Source organism: Argiope bruennichi, chromosome 2, assembly GCF_947563725.1.
Source record: "Argiope bruennichi chromosome 2, qqArgBrue1.1, whole genome shotgun sequence".
NCBI lineage: Eukaryota > Metazoa > Arthropoda > Arachnida > Araneae > Araneidae > Argiope > Argiope bruennichi.
In genome coordinates this window covers 120,073,055-120,088,135 of record NC_079152.1, presented here as the reverse complement: position 1 = coordinate 120,088,135, position 15,081 = coordinate 120,073,055, and the positions used below count along the sequence as shown (strand labels likewise).

General features: G+C 30.4%; 1 protein-coding gene across 1 annotated transcript in view; it reads right to left on the bottom strand.

Moving 5' to 3' along the window:
• LOC129957657 (glycogenin-2-like) overlaps positions 1-15,081 on the bottom strand; it is a 41,374-nt gene that overhangs the window by 8,788 nt on the left and 17,505 nt on the right. Inside the window, exons 2-4 of the mRNA XM_056070105.1 lie at positions 11,267-12,930; positions 4,123-4,297; positions 3,247-3,409 (exon numbers count right to left, since the gene is read on the bottom strand). Coding sequence (XP_055926080.1) covers positions 3,247-3,409; positions 4,123-4,297; positions 11,267-12,795 — 1,867 coding nt within the window. The 5' untranslated portion in view covers positions 12,796-12,930. The remainder of the gene's footprint in view (positions 1-3,246; positions 3,410-4,122; positions 4,298-11,266; positions 12,931-15,081) is intronic.

The following is a 15,081-nucleotide window of genomic DNA, read 5'->3' as shown; positions in this document are numbered from 1 at the left end:
CGTTACGTAAAAGGCGAAGAAAATTCACGCATGCGCACTGTGTTCTGATCGTTGGCATGGCAACCATTATCAACGGACGATTTAAATTACTTTTAGGTTAGTTGTATGCTTTTGTAAGTAAATTGTATTTATGTTATATATTTTTTGTATATGCTTATAGTTTTAAGTACATCGTTTTTTAAGTAGTTTTTTTTAACCTGTTTACAATGATTTAAATTATTTTTAGGTTAGTTGCATGCTTTTGTAATTAAATTGTATTTATGTTAGTTATATATATTTTTTATATATGCTTATAGTTTTAAGTACATCGTTTTTAAGTAGTTTTTTTAAACCTGTTTTCGACAGATTATTTTAAACGATTCATTTTATTTTCTGAGTGTTTGATGCATTTAAAATGAAACATTGTTAATGAATCGATCCATTCATGATGAATCTGAGAAAATTTTGTTGACAAATGCTTGAGATATTACATAAATTAAGAAAGATATTCTTTAGTGCCCATAAAGTTTAAACGCTCAGTGACTCTATTATCAGTAATCATATTATTAAAAAAATGCTTTGTTTCAGTAAAAAATATTGTTATATTAATTGCAGATTAATCCTTTACACTTTAATTTAAAGCATAAATTCTACGAGGGGTAACAGAAAATTAGAGAGATACATATCACGTTATGACTGAAGGCCTTTATAATATTATGAGTGAATTATATGACTATCAAAATTTGAAGTTTTAAAATATTTTGCTGAAGAATAAAATATTTTGCTGAAGAAGTTAGAATTGCATAAAATATTTAATTATTAAAATTTTAACGAACACTAAGATTGGCGAACCGGCTGGTCGCCAAAGGCGGCTAGTTTTCCTAATAAAAAAATGAACAATATTTTTTTCGAAATTTTATTTAATTTCACGGTTGCATTAATCTTGTACTTTTAGCCAAATTTAAAAAGAATTTTGCTGAAATTTATACTTAAAATATGTGACTACATTTAAGATGAATGTGTTGAAAAATGTAAAATAATTATATTTTAAAACTTTCCATAAAACAGATAGAAAAACAAAATATGCCAATTTAAAAACCAAACGATTGTTTTTTTTTTTAAATCTAAATCGTTTAAAATCTAGTAGATAGTTTAAGAAATACATTTCCCAGATTTTTTTTTATTTCAAAAAATATTTCAAGTATACCGCAAAATGCAATTGAGTAACTAGTTGAGTTGGAAAAAATGTATTATTAACATGATAGCATGAAATAAACAATATTAGCATTTGAATTTTTTTTCTGTAAAACTAGCCACATTTGGCGACCAGCTTGTTCGCCCAGAATATTGACTTTTCTAGTTGTTAAACTATTAATATGGAATATATTTATCAAACTTTCACTTTGATATTCAATAAAATTGAAATATACGAATTAAATCAGTCTATAACAAATTATTTATTGAGTTATATATCTATTATGATTAAAGTGTATAATTCAGTTATTTCATACAATTCTTAGTTATTTCATGAAATATATAGTTTTATTAATTATTTCAGGAAGCATTATTTTATTTTATGCTTGGTGATTAAATTTAATTTAGCGTCTGATTAAATTTTATTTTACGTCAGAACCTTGTTTCGTTTACGTTTCTTTCCTCTGACTGAAATGAATGGACGTTTTGATGATACAATGAATCGTTTTCTGAGAATTTTTAATAATATTTTGTAGTTTAATCAGTTAAGCGAAAAAATTAAGTCCAGCGGTAAAAGCGTTCAATGATGTAGTCTGAAGCATTCGTTTGTTTACATCAGATTGTTGCCATTCGACAGTAAGTAATAAGACTGAATTTTTAGCGTATTATATACATAGACGTGTCGCAAAAGCAGCAAGATTGCAAAATTTGTTTGAATTTGGTTTCCAGTCGCATAACTACGTCTAATACAATAGGTTTCGCACTTTTTTTTTTTTTTTACGGAAAGCTGGTAAAAAAAAATGTATAGATGTCTATACAAAGTCCAAGGAGAAAGGATAAGTGATACTATTAACCACAATGCTACACTTACTGCAGAAATGAATACAAAATAAAAAAAAATTGGCGGGAAAAGATTATTAAGAAATATTAAGAAAAGAATATTAAAATAGTAACCATGAAAAAGCCAGAAAGTAGACAAATCAATAATTAAAGCCCAGAGTATCACGAATATAATATTTTACTGAATTTTGGAAGACAAAAATCTTGAAGAGAAAATCTCACCTGCGTCAGTGTTTTGAAGTTGGTCTTTTTCATGATGGAGAATTAATGTTTCCAGAGATACCAACTATTAAAATGTTTATAAAGATTTCCATACAATTTTGCTTCAGAAACAAATGGGAAAACTTAACATTATAGGGATCAAATGAATCCCACATGAAATTTATATGCATATATGTAGAGATATTTTAAAAATTTGATTTAAATCCTAATAAATTTCCTAATCCAAAGGGGATAAGCAAAAAACAAACCTTCTTTCAAATATACCTAAAATTCCTTATCCTAAATCGAGACGTGTCAAAGAAATCCTTATCAAAATTTCTTAGTAAAAGCACACAAGGGAAACATTTAGGTCGCTTCTGCTCTTGTGTCGCGATGTAGACTGGCATATTTCTTATTACTTATTCTTTGTACGTAAATTATGCCTCCCATGGTGAAATAAATCAAAATTTCTTATATTCGGCCACGCAACTGCTGAAATATATTTGCATATTATATATATATATTAGTTTTTATGTTAGGAGAAATTAATGCATACAATTTTATATACCACGGTATTCTAAAGTACAATAACCTGAAGCAAACAAATTTGTCTAATAAGGTACAATTCTAAAAAAAGATAAAGCTTCAGAAAGGATTTTTTTTTCTTTGATAATAAATAAATAAATTTGTTAATTTCTTGTAACTCATATTTAATTGAACTACTGTATTTTGCTTATCGCTTGTACATATAATAACATCTGTAATAATTGTAATCTAATCAGAAATCTCTCTCTCTCTCTTTTTTTTAAAGATTTTCCTCAGTAGGATACGAACAGGATAACTAAAAGAGAAATAAATTAGAAATGCACATGGATCTAGAATTATTGTATTAGACCAAAATTTAAAGTAAATTGTCTATTTGTCGGTTTGGCTGTCTATTCGTATTTTTGCGAACATGATACATACGAATTAGATGAATAAATGATAATTTTGATACTTCCAAAAATACATTTAAACTAGAAATTATTTTACCGTCGTAGCTTCCTTGTTTTTCTGCGAATTCCAAAAGCTGCCAGAAGGTTTGTATGGAAGGAACAAAGACAAAAACGCCGCTATTGAAACAATCCGGCCAGCCAATGTCGGGTACAGCTGACAGCTCTTCATGACAGAACAGTTCGTCACAGTTTTTGATAACCTGAAACAAGGAATAAAACGATGACAACTGAATTAAAATCTTGAAAAGATTATTATTTCTGACAATCTTCCTTCATAAGTTTCATTTGATTTAAAGGATATTTTAAAATAGACAATTGTTGCATATTTTTCTGACAACTTCGAGTTAAGAATTTTCCCGGTTTGATATCGCATATGGAAAGAGAGAATTATCTGACAGATCAATAGGGGCCAGCGATTTTCTGGGAGAACCGAAGGTTGCTTTTTTTGTGGTTTCATATATTTGAACTTATTCAAATTAAAAACCGTAAATATTGCAGAGTTAGTTTTAGAATTTTAATATTTCCTCATTTGTTTACAGAAGAGAGTAATTCAATTCATTTTTGCAATTCATTGACTGACTCCAAAATCGATAGCCTTGATAAATTCTGCATTTAAGTATGGTAGTCAAGTTTAATCACTTAAGTAATGTTTAAAAACAATGCAAAATTGATGAAAAATGGTTTTGAAGTATTTATATGCTTTATGATGTATATGCTTTATAAAACAACTGAAAAAAAAAGAGAAAAATGGGACAAAGTTGTTATATTTACATTGTGAAACCAGCCTTAATGGGATTCTTTTAGCTAGGTCATATCTATAACCAACAATCCCGTAGCTCCGAAGCCGACATACTAACATCAAATCACCATGATCCTTTGACTATTGATGGAAAATAATCCGCGGGTTACTTACCAGCGTGTCTGGGTTAAGATAAACACATTTATTGAACTGTAAGAGTCTCCATACGTTGAGTTTTTCAAACGATATGCCCAGATCAGGTTGCTCCAGGAGAGCAAGTTTTGTCGTTCCGAGTGAGTCCATGGATCGCACACATTGCACCACGTGGAATACAGACGACAGAGGCCCTCTGGAAACAACAAATAAATTTGATTGTGTATAATAAAATAAAAAGAATATTTGTTTACTCTCTGAAATAACCTCCTTACACTTTGTTCTGTGAATGAAATCATGGCTTTTACTATAAAAACTTATCAAATAAATTTCATGCATTTTTCAATAGGCGTGCGAAGTAAAGAAAAGGATTCAAACTTAATACTTTTATGCCAACAGATGACAAATGACTGAAAACCATCATAGAACACATTTAAATGACACCAGTATTTTTTTTTTTAATTTAGTCACCAAAATAGTACATGACTCAGTTATTTATTATTTTATATTTTTTTTAAAAAAGTTTATTATAATGTGATTGCATTGTCGAAATTATAAGTGGCATTATGTTGGTAGACCGTCATGAGATTAGTTACATTTTGGATTTCGTATAAGTGACTAAAACGATGTACGGTAGAGTGTTGTGGGTATATAGCAAGTATAGATAACTGCATCCTTTTTGAGACTTGGAAAATACATTTTTTTAGTTAAATTATTTGAAAAACCATATCAATCACAATAACATTAAATACTGATTGATCGATACCAGAATTAAAAATGTATCAACAAACATGAAAAAAAAAAAAAAAAAAAAAAAACAATTTCATAAAGTCTCGAGTTTCTAAAAGCTATTTAATATATTAAAGCAAATATTTACTGACTAAGATGTAATTGCATCGAAGTATGTGGATTATCCCGATTTAAGGGCTTTAAAATAATACTGCGATTTATTAACCATCAGTGGCAATTTTTATTCATAGTTTTATCTCATGAATTCAAAATCTACTCCATTATATACTCATAAAAGGAAAATTATCAAAATTGGATAATTACTGAAATTATTTCTAATGATTTTAAATCTTATAAATTTAAATGAGTTATTCTTCAAATATATAAATTTATTTCCTGTATCTTGGAAACGGATCTAACAATTTGGATCAAATTTTGTAATTAGATAAGGTTTTGGTTTTTAAATTTATCTATATTTATGTCTTTCCCGAAAAAACTCGATTTAAACCAAAAAAACATTTTTTATAAATAAATATTAACATGTAGATATACATGGCTTGCATAAACGTATGAGAGATAGAATAGTGGTTAGGGCTTCGGACTACCATGTATTTTTCTCATATTCGATCCCGCGTTTACAATTCAATTAAATTTCGCTTATAACTTTAAACGAACCATTGGATAGGATTTTATTTAGAATTAAAAAAATAATAATAACGCCGAGCGAAGTTCAGAGGTAGGTCTCCAAGGTACTGGATATTTTTTAAAGAAAAATTCAAAATGGAATGCCTCAAAAATGGAAGAAAAAATGACATGAATTAATGGTGTAACTATTAGACAAAGCGACTAACGGAGGATCAAAAGAAGAAATATGGGTACTTTGCCATTAATAGAACTCAACGGGGAAAAAAAAAAGGAAATTCTCCGAACAGATTGTAATGAATGGTCCAGACATCAGACAATTTTGAAATAAATAAAAACTGAATTTCATAAAATAATGAATTTGCCAAATATAAACTGAGAAGTAAAATATGCAAGATTAATTGAACAATAAAGTACAAGTGTTTGAGATGTTAAAAATAAGAGTTATTACATAAAAAAATTTATAAATCTCAAGAATGATAAAAAAAAATTTAAAATCCATGTTTCCCCGTAAATGTGTAATGTCTAATGCACGCTAAAATTTAACGGTCTATGTTAAATTATAGCGAAAGTAGTTGTTGGTACCAAAACGCAATGATGCCACTTTTTCAATTTGACAGTCCTTGGAATTCTGTTAAAGAAAAGAGTATCAATATTTAAGAGATCCAAACACCAAGGCAACAATTAATTCTCAAATTTGACGTTGAAACTTATCCCCAATAGACGATGTAACAATATGCTTATGCCATTCACATTTAAAAAATAATATCAAAAAAGACTTGCTGAATTAATTTAATAAATGTTCCTGTTTGAAGCTACAGGAAAACTGACATGCACCGGACCTCATAATTTTGACCTGCGAATGAATAAGGAAGACAACAGGTGAACGGCACTCCTTTATCAAATATACACGCTATACAAGCGGGAAGCAGATATTTTAATCTGGAGTGCACCAGGCATGTGTAAATGTCTGATCAAAGATCAGGAGGTGCACAAGAATTTCTATTTTAGCTTATGTAAAATATCTTTTATGTAGGATTATTTTAATGGCACTCAAACCTACGATCTTTTGGTTATTTGCTGAGACCCTGCCAATGCGATGCTATGATCTAATCAAAGAATTCAAGAGCAGTCTCAGTTTTGGAGAAAAGAATTGAAAAAGGAAGATTTAATGCACTTTCCGGCAACCATAAAAACTAATCTAATTATTTAAAATCACATGTAACCAAGCTCTGAAAGAAAACTGAGCCTTAGAGCCGAATTTGAAGCAAAGTTTATAGATTATAAATCTTTGAAAAAGAAATTTTCTTCAATTTTCTGTATAAATATTAAATTATTGACAAATGATTTGCGAATTTCATTCCAATTTAAATGAAAATTAGTAAAATTTTGTTGTCTTATTCTAGCAATTATTTTCTAAGTAGAATGGAAGTTTTTCAGAATTTTTTTTTTTTTTTTTTTTTTTTTTTTGTCTTTTGACTAAAGTTTTAAATATGAAGTTTTTAGCACCTTGGAAAATATTCTGAAGTATAAGCGGATATTTCGTGGAAGTCCTAAATATACTGACATTCATCATGGGTTAGGTACAAAAATAATTACTACTAATTCCCATAATAAGAGAGATAAATAAATGCAAAATATTAGGGAAAAAATTTACAATTTCTAACTTTCTCGTATACGTAGTAAAGAGAAAGTATAGTAATTGTCAAAAAATTCGAACTCGAGCTGTTGACAAATCTCCCCATTTTAGACCTCCTTGAATTCAAAAAATACATTTTAGGAAAATGCCCGTCTATCTGTCTGTGACAAAAATAACTGAAACACTTTCACCTAGATGGTTAACAATTGTGAACACAGAGTTTTTACTATGTTTTCTATAAAAATTTCTATATTTCCATATCATATTTTCTATGTTTTTCTATCAAATTGAGTAAAATTTGTTCAAAGGAAGTCCGTCCGCCCGACTGTCTGAATGCAAGTTAACACAATAACTAAAAAACGAAGAGAGCTAGATATATAAGATTTGGTACACATATTTAACATCTAAAGTATAGACACTTATCAAAGTTAGACAAAACCAACAACGGGATGATTGTCCGTCTGTCGGTCTGTTTCAAGAAACATGTTAACGCGACAATTAAAAAACGTAATGACTTAAATATATGAAATTAAGTTTGGGATTTTGTGACTACAAGTGAAATTTTGTGTCAAATCTTCATTTCGATCGATTGAGAAAAACGTGTCTAAAGTACAAATTCGATTCTTGAATACTATTAAACGCACGCCAAAGATTAATTGCCAAAAAACTCTCCAAGGATCACACGATAGATTCAGTAAAAATGCTATATGTATGCCAAAAGTCATTATTTGGTAACTATTGTATGCTAATATAATTTAAGGCGCTCTCTAGCATAACTAGTTTAATAGAGAGCATGCGGAAAAGTCTTGGTGAAGCCACCTCCGTTGGTTTGCATTATTTTTATTCCTGAAAAATGGACTTGCCACGGTTGTTTTTGAATCTGACAAACTTGCTCCAAAACCAGTATTGAACAAAACTATAAAAATTTCTAGAGTTATGCGAGTTAATATTACATGGCCAGGAAAAATTTGTATCAGATAAAATTCAAAAATATCTTCTTTAAAATCTCTCCATTAATAGAAGGGAAATGAATGAAATGTTTAAACCTGACACAAATGAAGATTTGGGAATAATGATTAAAAAAAATCAGTGGAGAAGTTCGTTCCTTGAATTTCTCATATTCTTCCACAATATGGCGCATTTAGTGTAACTTTCCAGTAAATGAAGAGAATCAAGTATGCATTTTGAATTTGAATCCTTTGAATGATTGAAACCAATAGTGTGTTTAATTTTGATACAGACAACAATTTAGATGTTCACACGTTCGAGCACCAGGTCAGTCATCGGTGACTGACAATGAACTTTCCATTCGAACCGCATCAGTCACTAGTGACTGATTTTGTACTTTTCGTTCAAATCGCATCAATCACAGTTGACTAACAATACAATTTTCATTCAGGTTAAGTTAGTTATTGTTCACTACCGAAAAAATTATATTCTGTCAATGAAATTTAATCTGGGAATCATAAAATACTGTACCTAAAAATACGGAATGTTATTGTAAACTTTAAATAGATCTCCGATTGTCAGCATATCAAAGAAGTCGGGATATAGATCGCGGACTAGAAGGAATAGACCCCAAAATAGACCTAACGTGTTAAGATTATAAAATTTAAAAAAAATCGTCCAGATCACTTAGTTTTTAAAATTAGGCTTACAGATAGATATAATTCTAAAAATGTTTTATTTAAAATACAGTCAGAATTAAAACGGATTCGTTAAAACATTGACATCCAATTTTTAGATGATTACAATATTTCCTCTTGCCATTTACGTATTTTATATAGATAATTTTAAAAAATAATTTAAAAATCTAATCATAAAATTTAAAAAAAAATTGAAAACTGCAATTTTTTTTCCTTCTTCGCGCATTATGGTTTAGCAAATATGCCATTTTTTATTATTAAGGTTTGCTATCTGCGGAAAAATAAGTATTTAAATAAAACGGCTAGTAAACGATGAAAATAGAAAACTTTTTTAAAAGAAAAGAGACAGTAATTTCTGTATGTTTAAGTTCTGTAAGTTTCATAAATGAAGAAGTTTACATAAATTAATCATTACTATTTTTAGCGCAATAAAAGTTCCAGGATCTTGTGAAATTCGAATCTTAATAAATTTTTGAAGCAGTTTGAACCATCCACTTAGCTATAAAGTATCAAAAAATTATATTTTTCATTCCCAGTAAAATGAATAACGATGATGGACGCTATCGTTTATATCGTATAATCAATAAAAATGATATCGTGTCATGTTCCTTAATTGCGCAAAAAGCAAATTCCGTATCTATTAGATAAAGAAAGGTTAATATAGATTGCTAAAATCAGAAACAATATCAATAATTTTCGTCGTGATCGATACGATTTTTAAGTGCGGATAGACTACAAGTTAAAAAGAAATAGAATTTGGATTATAGTCATAAGCAATCACAAATGCACGATTTTTCAACAACTTACAGTTTACCAAAGTAAATTTATCCGCCAATTTATGACTTAGTTTAAGTTTTGAATTTAATATTAGAAATAATTTTATACTGTCAACAAAGGCACATAACATTGCCTATAGATCTACTTAACCCCTTACCTACAACTAATAATAATAATTCTTTTATAATAATAATAATTCTTTTATAATAATAACAATTCTTTTATAATAATTAATTCTGAATAATTCTTAATATAATAATTCTTTTGAATATCTACCACAATTATTACATCAGGTTGTAATTACCAATGAAATATCGCACAAAATTAAATCAGTTATGTAATGTAAATACTGTGTATAAGACACAAGTCCTGCGCGTACAACTTAGGATTGATTTGCCGAACCATGGAATGGCTCGAAGTCAGCGCGACCTTGTTTACGTTCTCTGCCTAAACTTTTGGAACATAAATCGTAGATTAAAGGGATAAAAAAGATTTGGGGAAAAAAACCCAGTAACCTTTCAATATAAAATGATGATCTCATTTTACTAACCCATAACCAATGCCTTTTTATTAGTCATGATTTTAAAAAAAAGTTCTTTGAAAATGGAAGAGTAAAATGGTCAGAATACAAGAAATAGTTGAGAGCCACCATTTTGTATAGTTGGTATACATAAAGATACAGGATGCAAAAAGGCCATTAACTGTTATATTGTAAAGAAGGCTATTATTGGTCGCCATTAATTTCCGTCTTAATTAGTTGCAAAGTACTTCGCCAATATAAAGACAAGATTCTATTAAATGTTCATCCAATTTCAATAATTTACTTTCATAACTAAAATACTTAGTCCTAATCAGAATGTAAAGAAGTATTCTGAATAAGTATATAAATATGAAATACAGCTAATTATAGCAGTTATGCTTGCGTGTTATATATTGCCACTTGCAGAAGTTTAATTAAAAACAAATTAGTCATTGGGATAGAGCAACATTATTGCCGAAAGTATTAAAGAATAAAGTAAGGTAAAATAGGTTTCTCATCATTTTAACTTTAATTATCAGTTGGAGAAAAAGGATTAAAAGTCTGGCTTATTATAATTCAGAAATTGTCCTGGTAACTATTGATATGTCATTTTCATTTCGTTTTTTGATGTGTATTTTCATCTATCAATAAAAGCGATGGGATTAGATACATTTATATGGTTGCATTAAATTATATTTATTTTTTTCTCCGCTCACAATAAAACTATCGTACAACTTATAAAATACCAAGAGCAAAAATACAAAAATCACATTTTTTTTTAAACTTTCCATACTATAAAATTAACATAACAGTCGCCAAGGAGATCACCGGTAGCCAACATCGGGTTGTGTCAGTAGTGCCGTGGGGATCAGATACGTTATCGTTCAGCGCTGTAGATCAAATTTTTTGTGTATTTCACTATAAAAAGTGACCGACTTGGCCCTTTTGCATTTTGTTGCAATTCGGAATGAAACTATTATTTGAAAGAAATATTATATACGTCATTTGTAGTAAACTTATTCCAGTAGCTCCTTGGTGGGCATTGGTGGTCACTCAAAATAACATTAAACTGTTAAAAATGTATAAAAATAATAAAATATTATTTATATTGACAAGTCTTTACAGAATTAGCCATAAAACCAATATGCATTTTTCTACCAATTTAAAAAGATTCTATGGTGATCAGTGTGTTCAAGAAAATAAAGAACTTACCTGAAAGCATTGCTTACTCCATCTGACATTACTACGCACAAAGTCCTTGAAGTACGACATAAAAGCAAAGAAGTTCCCACTACAAGACACCCAAGGGCTTCAGCATTGTTCCTGCACATTGTAACGAAGGCCTCCGATGTTATTCGACTAGTAGAAGATACAGTAATTCGTTCTTGGGACTCGCTGAGGCTTTCCCACCCTGCACCATTTCTTGCAGCGTCGTACACCTCACGATCCACATTTGATAAAATTGGCATAATAGTATCCGTATTCTCAATGGAAGGTGATGACACAGTGTCTACATTGGAGAATCCGTTTTGATCAGAGCCATCCTGATCTCTTTGTTCTCTATAAAAATGAGTTTCAGCAAAATTTGGTTGTTGTCGATCCATCGGTTTCCTGAAAGTCCTGCCCGGTTCAGAAGGCCAAGATGGATCTTGAGAACCAACCCGATAAGAAGACATCTGCTCATGTTGATGAACAGGAGGTATCTGTTCTTCAGAGATGTCACGATATTGACGATCTTTAGAAGTTTGCTGATGCTCAGTTACTTCTTGGCGATTCGATGCTGGATGAGTTTGATATCTATCTTGCTGATCGTCATGATCCTCATATTTATTTGAAGCTAATTGATTTTGGGTTTCATCCCGCTGCTGACTTTGCCTTTCACCCTCTTTAGAAGATAGATAAGAAGTCTTCTGCTGTTCGGAATTTTTTGAATCTGCGTTTTGCTGGAATGGTGAACCACGAGTATCTCTTTGGCGATCTTCCAGATGTTCGGAAATTGATTGCTGAATTAGTTTCTCGGCTGTCTGTTCATATTTTCTGACATCCTGAGGACCTTCTATCCTGATACTAATTTTTTCAGAATCACGTATCTGACTTGGCTTTTCCAATTTTTGGGAATCGGTAGATTTTTCACGGCTCTTTGATGTTTTTCTTTCTGGCTTAAGAACATTTTCTTGAGAGGAAGAGGTTACAGAAAGTCTATTTTCTTGCCTGAGACATTGCACACAGTTTTTAGAATCGTCATCTCCAATAATTTCTTTTGCCAAACTATCTAGGAAATCCTGTACAAGGAATATATAAGACAGCATAGATTTTGAGCAATTGCTACAAAGTGACACTTTCTCGGTTGGTATATGTGATGCTTTCCGGGATATGTTTTCGGCTGCATGCTTCAAACATGGAGCAGAACTATGCATGACATGATCTGTACCAGAAGCCTTAGATGAGGAGGATTCTGCAGCAGTTTGAGTGGAAAATGAAGCACTAGTTGGATTTTCGGTCATCGTCCCTCGGGATTTAGATTTATCGGAAGTGGTTCTAGATCTTGTTTTCTTTCTGGAATCTACGGAAAGACTTCTTCTCGGCGGCTCCATTCTTCCGTAAAATTCGCTACCTTCTTCAGGCACAACTTTCCTTATGGTCACAATAAGGGCTTTATTTTCACCTGTTCGATCTTCAACAGGAAAAAAAGAAACTTTGGAAACGAGATCTGGATTACCGGGCACTTGTGGTTGAGACATTACACCTGTATGAATTCAAGTACAGTATTTCGATATATTAGTTGTGTTAATTAGACACTTTCTTGGATTCCGGCACTTCATTTTAAATATTTTCCAAATATTTATAAATCCTGCAATTCACGGAGTTTTGGGAACCTGAAAAAAAATGTGAAATTAAGTAATGTAAAAAACTACGAAATTTCTGCATTAACATGACAATAAAAATCACGCAGAGAAGGTTTGAAACAAACATACAGAATTAATATACATTTTTGAATATTTTGTGAATTTGTATCTTATTGTTTGAATTTAAATCACAGTTGACAATTAATATTTAATTTCGATAAAGAAAATAATGGAGTGATGATATTTTTTCATAACAATGTTAGTATCTGAAATATTCATGCGAGGCATACTTGAGTACTTCATGTATTTATGAATATGAGAAGATCACTTGTCACAAAGACAAATACATATAAGTCATGCAACATATTAAAAAAAAATGAATCTAGTGTAAGATTTAGACGAGGAAATAAAACTAGAATAGAAAATGTGATTAATTCTTGTACTTACATCAATTAAGAAAAATCTATAATTAGAATACATAATTTTAGTGTCAAAACACAATCAAAATGCAAGAAAAAATCTTTGAAAGTTTTCAAATTGATCTTTCCAGGATCAAAGTGTAATTTAATAATGTGCAATTGCATTAACGAATTATTAGTATATTTTAATTTGAAAGGTATAGTAATTTCAAACGAATAAGCTGTTATTTTTAAGTGATTTAGATAAAAGTAAGTTTAGAGTTTTATGGCACGAGATCCAATGGAAGACAAGCCTAACATACGATATATTCTTGAAATTTTAGTTAGTTAGATTTGGTTTGATTTAAGAGCAAAAGGGCCAATTTGGCCATGTTGCGCCAAACATTCGTTATTTTTCAAATCATGGTAACAAAATTTTTAAAATGTGATTTAAAACTGGATCATTTTAAAAAGCCGAGTTTTATTTAAAAAGGGAAAATGCATTGGTATTCACATTGACATCAACGATGTCAAATAAATCAACGATATGTGTACCAAATTGGACTTGGCTTTGAGGAAGACAGTTTTTGCATATACCAAAAATATGTTTAATGTCTAAAATGCATTTGTTACACATAGGAACTGGATCAGAACGTAAAAGATGGCGGTGGATAAAAAACGTATGCCATACTCTTACTCTTGTCAAAATAACGTGCCATGTTTCCTAGAGGTGAGGCTTCCAAACCTTTCATTAAAGCAAGATTATCTAAAGTTTATTGTTTGCTTATCTATTTCAGATTCTTTGCCACATTCGTTGTGAGTGAATTTAACAACATGTAACGCATCAATCAAAGGAAGAAATGTTTCATGAGTTGCATTTCAAATTTTCACAACTTTACACGTTCTCGCTTCCCAGAATTCCAGCATGCGCAGAAATCCAACAATATTTGACACTGGCATTTTTGAGAGCATGGCGAAGATCAAAACATTTCATCACTAAAGGATGATTATTACATTTGATATTTCTTAGTATATTAATGCTACTTCTAGAATGTGTATAGATAATGACATTCTTTAATTTCATGGTAGAAAGTATGAGAAGCCTTAAATAGATAGTGTAGATTTCAGAAGTATAAACAGAGCAGAAAGGGTAAAATGTCTCAGCAATTGTGATATCTGGGAAAACTACAGCCGAACCAACATGTTATCAAATTTTGAAGCAGTCTGTGTAAATAGGTATGTAATCCGAATAGCATTGTCTGTGATCCTAAAAATACAATTGAAATATTGCATCCGATGTATTTGGTTTTACAAAGTGTAAAAAAATCCACAACAAATCAAAGTGTGTTTTTTGCCAAAGAAGGGGACCTTCAACGTTTGAGATTGGAAAATCTTCAATTTCAAAGTACAAGTACCTTGGAATAGTTCAAAATGCCCCAGTAGCTAGTCGCATTCCTTAATGGACTGATTCTAACATTTTTAAAGTAGATTTAGCAGCTGATCTATATACTGGCACTCCGCAGTCCAGTTTCGAGCGAACAAGTGATTTATAGATCATCACCAACGAAACCTTATCCGCATACCATGAAGTGTTCAACAAGATTTTCATGGTATTGAGTGACAATGTATTTTGCTCTTAAGTGTTTGACATGTGAACGAAAAGTTAATTTTGTATCATATATAATTACTAAAAATTTTATCCCTAGTATAATACGAATAGTCAACCCATTTAATTAGAATTCAGGGTCTGGATGCAATCCATGCTTACTGAAAAATCCTACAA